The sequence below is a fragment of the Marmota marmota genome, unplaced genomic scaffold, assembly GCF_001458135.2.
Source record: "Marmota marmota marmota unplaced genomic scaffold, marMar, whole genome shotgun sequence".
NCBI lineage: Eukaryota > Metazoa > Chordata > Mammalia > Rodentia > Sciuridae > Marmota > Marmota marmota.
Window position 1 is genome coordinate 30891702 of NW_026000249.1, and position 4883 is coordinate 30896584.

A 4883-nucleotide genomic window follows, 5' to 3' on the forward strand; every position below is an offset into this window, starting at 1 on the left:
GAGCACAACAGACACTAGGATGGCAATATGTAAATCAATGGATGTGTAACTGATGTGATTCTGCAATCTGTGTATGGGGTGAAGGTGGGAGTTCATAACCCACTTGAATCAAAGTGTGGAATATGATATGTCAAGAAATTTGTAATGTTTTGAACAACCCACAATAAAAAATTTAAATAAATAAATAAATAAATAAATTATAAACTCATAGTTATATAAGCGATTATAAGTTAAGGGGAGCATGAAAAGAGGGACTAAGTATGGTGGTTGGATTATTTGGAATGAATTAAATTAAACGGGAAAAAAACAGGGAAATTCTTAATTGTGGAAATATCAAAATAAAAAACAGTGAATTTAAAAGTTAAAAAAATAAATAAATAAATTAAATAAAATATCTGAATCATTGCTTGTAACACTCTTTTGTAGTAGATAAGAATCATTCATCTCTTCATAGAGTTGAGGAGAGGGTCTCACACTAGGCTAAGCATGGACTTTGATTCTCCACACACATTTATTGAGCATCTACTATGAGCAGGATGCTCAGAAATGTAGAGCCTCACCCTGCCATTAATTAGCTGAATGATGCTGAATAAGTCTCAGCAGCTCACTGAGTCTCAGCTTCCTAATCTCTGAAATGAATAGCACAGATTAGACTGAGAGAGACAGGTGGACAGTAGTCTTGAGACTTCTTACCTTTATGATTTTCGATGTGTCCTGGAATTTAAATATTCACCCCATGCTGTGTGACATCATGTCAGGAGTGGCATTTGTCTCTTCCTTAAAACCTTCCATGGGAAAACTGCATAGCAAGTCCTATTTAGAATTCCATCTATTCCTCCTAATTTAATCCTCTATACTTATGAGATGGATGTTCTAAGAGTTGTATAAATGTATAGAAGGCTTTATATAAATTTATAAGTTGACATTGTTTCCCAGATTATTTAGAGAAATTGGGAGCATGTTTTAATAATATTTTCTAATGTAATTGGCAAGATAAAATAGTGTTTTTAAAATCTATTTCTTTTATTACTAATATTCTTGACCTCCCCCCCCCGAATATTTTTGGCCATTCATCTTGTCAGATTTTATTGGTTATTTTTAGTTATGCATTTTATGCTTATCTTACAGATTTGAATTAAACTTTTTGCCCCATTTTTAATGAATATTTTCCAGTTGATTGTTAGTCTTCAACAAATATTTTAAGGACAGTTTCACATGTTTAAACTATATTACAAAAGTAAAAAAGGAAACATAAATAGTATGTAATTGGTTCAGTGTGAACCTATTCAAACAAATCCTGAAATAGAACCATTAATTTCTACAAATGGTGAGTTTAATAATTAGACCTTTTTAAAAATTTTTTAAGCAGGAGTAGTGAGTTTAAAATGTTTTTTTTTTCCTTTTAAGAAAACTTTAGGTAAATATAGCTACTGATTTTTCAGACATAATACATTTCATGTTCTATACTTTTCGTCTATGTCATGAATTATGAGGATAGCCAAAGACTTTTTAAAAACATTTAAAAATATTTTTTAGTTGTTGATGGACCTTTGGACCTTTATGTTATTTATTTGTATGTGATGCTGAGAATCGAACCCAGTGCCTCACACATGCTAGGCAAGCACTGTTCCACTGAGCTACAACTCCAGCCCAGCCAAAGACTTTTTGAGGTATCATCATGTAGTGTATTGTGTCCATCCCCCAGATACCCTTTAACACAGTGTCCTAGTCCACAGACCATTCTATCCAAGTTACAGATTACTAGACTGAAATGACTGTAAGTCTCTCTCAGAATAGCATACTTTATGCTTAAAATACTAAATGAGTATTATTTGTTTTCAGATATTTACAAAACAAGAATAGGAGAGTTAAAGGACTTGCTATCATATGAACTACATATTTACAAATAGGATCATTCTAGAATTCTATATATTCCAGAAAAGTTATATGGAATTAATCCCTAAGATTAAGTTAAATTTAATCTTATTTTACCCATTTTTATCTCAGATATTGTAATAGATAGTAAAAGAGGCAGAAATGTAAAAAAAAAAAGAAGGAATATTCTATTGACTCTTTCAAATGACTATCGAGGCAGAGAAAGTTAATCTGAGTACAGAGATTCATTGAACTGTTTGCTTTGTATAGTAACAGGAGGCCATTGAGTTTCATTTTTCTGTAATAAATCTGGTTCGTTGGTGAATGCCCTGGACCTCACTGTATTTACTCTGTACCTATCGGTTATTACTTCCTTAACAACCTTTTTGGCTCCTTTTTTTTTTTTTTTTTTAATAGGAAAAGGAAAATCTGTGAGCTGTATGCCAAAGTGCTGGGATCTGAGGAAGCATTACAAGTAAGAAAACCCCAAGGTTTAGTCCCTAACAGGCTGTGCTCTGCTCACTGGAATTGGTAAAGCAAAGCAGATTCTGGATTCCTGACAGTCTTATGAAGAGAGTTAAGAAGAATTATTCTTAACTTGAAAGATGAACTTTAGCAGTTAAAAAAAAAGGCCATTAAAATTGGTGTCAGGTGCATGGAATTTCAAAGCTGTAATTCTCTTGTGCAGTTTAAATGTTTGCTGAATAACTATCATCAAAGTGTGATGACAGCCTGGCATGGCAGGAATTATGTTAAGGATGGGAGAGATTGGTTCTCAGAACAGAGGTCCTGCCCTCATGTCAGTCAGTGTCAACTGCCAGATGTGAAAGAAAACCCCAAATATGTCATCTTCTGTTGGTGAATACATTAGTAATACATATAAGACAGAACAGTGAATGTAAACTTTCTGCCTAGGTCAAAGTCATAATAATTTAGTTTTACATGTGCAACTCAATTCACAACTCATTTAGAAATTTCAGTGCTTTTAATCTACCACTGAAAGCAATCAGGAGAGGGAAATGACTTTTGAAGAACCCACTGATAGCTGGGGGCACTTTTGAGGGGTTATCTGTAAATTAATTAAATGATACATTTTCATAGTGTATTATGGAATTCAGAGAAGATTCTCTCATGTCCTCTAGGAACATTTTACATCTTAATTGTTCCCCTTTTTAGCAAGAATTCCAACATTCATTTTTCCAGCTTTGGGAAGGGATTCTGACCAAATCCTTTCTTAGATACTATGACTGTCTTCTACTTCCTCCCTCACAACTTTTTTTTGCAGCAGAAACACCTGGGTAGATAAGGAAGTGAAATCTGTTGTTGTTGAACTCCAGAGATTGAAGCAGATCTTTCCACAAGCTGATCATTGATGGATTTCCCTAAAGTTTTAGCTCTAAATTCTTCAGCATCAGCATGAAGATGCCCTCATTCCCAGATGTTGAGATACTTTGTCTTCCCTAGTTGAGAGATTGAAAAAAGTCATAATGTCCATGTTTTGCAACTTGGTACCTCACAAAAGGCTATTACTTGATAATATCATGTTTCTTCTTCAGCAAGTTACAAAAACAGGGTTATTGTCTTTTTCTCTGTGAAATTTTTGATAAAGTAAAACATGTAAGAGCCTTCATTGTGACTTATAGCATTTCAGCTTCATTTTCTCTTTGGAATTTTCTCCCTACCAACTTCAGCCAGTGCATTATGAAGAGAAGAACTGGTGTGAGGAGCAGTACTCTGGAGGGTGCTACACTGCCTACTTCCCCCCTGGGATCATGACTCAATATGGAAGGTACTGCCCAAGCACTACACCAGTTATTATAAGACCTGTATCACATTTAACAGAAGCAGTATTCAATGAGAATTCTAGAAATAGCTGTCATTCCTATTTCTGATGCCCTAGATAGATAGTTTGTATCTTTCTGAATGTCTCTGGAAAAACAAGGATATCAGCAAATAGACAATAGCCGAGCACAGGGAAGAACTTCAGGTGTCAACAGTACTTGTTTGTTTGTTTGTTTGTTTGTTTATTTCTGTTTGGGCTTTTTTGTTTTGTTTTTGAGACAGGGTCACCCTAAGTTGCACAGGCTGGCCTCAGACTTGTGATCCTTCTGCTCCAGTCTCTGAGTAGCTGGGATTAGTCAGCAATATTTGTGAGAATGAAGCAAACTGCACTGTCCTTCAAGGGGCCTTCTTGAGTTCAGATCAACATTTAGTCTCACACTACCACCCTAGGCTCCTTGACACCAGTCTATACAGAAGGACTTTCAATGCATTAATCCAATATATCTGTCTGGCCAACAGAGGACTATCACACATCCTTGCTGTATATAGCAAGTGATGAGGAGATGAGATTCACTGGGGTGGAGGCAGGAGGTGCAGGGATCCACTTTGACTTAGAAGCCCCTTGATCCATAGAAGCCATTATTACTATGTGTCACAGGCATAGAGCCCAGGGTCACTTGCTCAGTTAGAAGAGACACCACACTCAAGGAAGCCCACAGTGACAGTCTCCCTCCAGGTATTTACAGTTCATTCCCAATCCTTTCAGCCTGAATGCAGTTTACCAATGTGGGAATGGGTAAGGTAACATTTTTAGCATAAGCAGTATTCCCTGGTCACATATGTAGCATTATACCTTCATCTGGTTTCCAGACAAAAAAGCCAGAAAGTTAACACTAGGTCATGTTTGTCCACAAGAAATAAGCATTTGTTAACCATTTCCTTTTGGAAGCTTGTTTGTTTGCCTTTTTCCTTTTGTGGTGCTAAGGATCAAACCCAGGGCCTCACACATGCTGGGCAAGTGCTCTACCACTGAACTGCACCCCCAGCCCTGTCTTGTTTGTTAACTGTTCAAACAGCCTTTGTTTGTGATAGCAGAGTTTATAAATTGGATTAGTTCTGTTGTGATGTAGAAGTCTAGAAGATGGGACTAGGGTCAGGAAGAGATGAAACACAGGGTTCCTGAATTGAAAAAAAGTGCCAGTGGGTTGAAATGAAAGTCTTTGGGG

The 4883-nt window shown here is 36.2% G+C and overlaps 1 protein-coding gene across 1 annotated transcript in view; it reads left to right on the forward strand.

Annotated features, from left to right (window-relative positions):
* Maoa (monoamine oxidase A) overlaps positions 1 to 4883 on the forward strand; it is a 73975-nt gene that overhangs the window by 64746 nt on the left and 4346 nt on the right. The window contains exons 11-12 of the mRNA XM_048796392.1: positions 2192 to 2350; positions 3567 to 3664. Coding sequence (XP_048652349.1) covers positions 2192 to 2350; positions 3567 to 3664 — 257 coding nt within the window. The remainder of the gene's footprint in view (positions 1 to 2191; positions 2351 to 3566; positions 3665 to 4883) is intronic.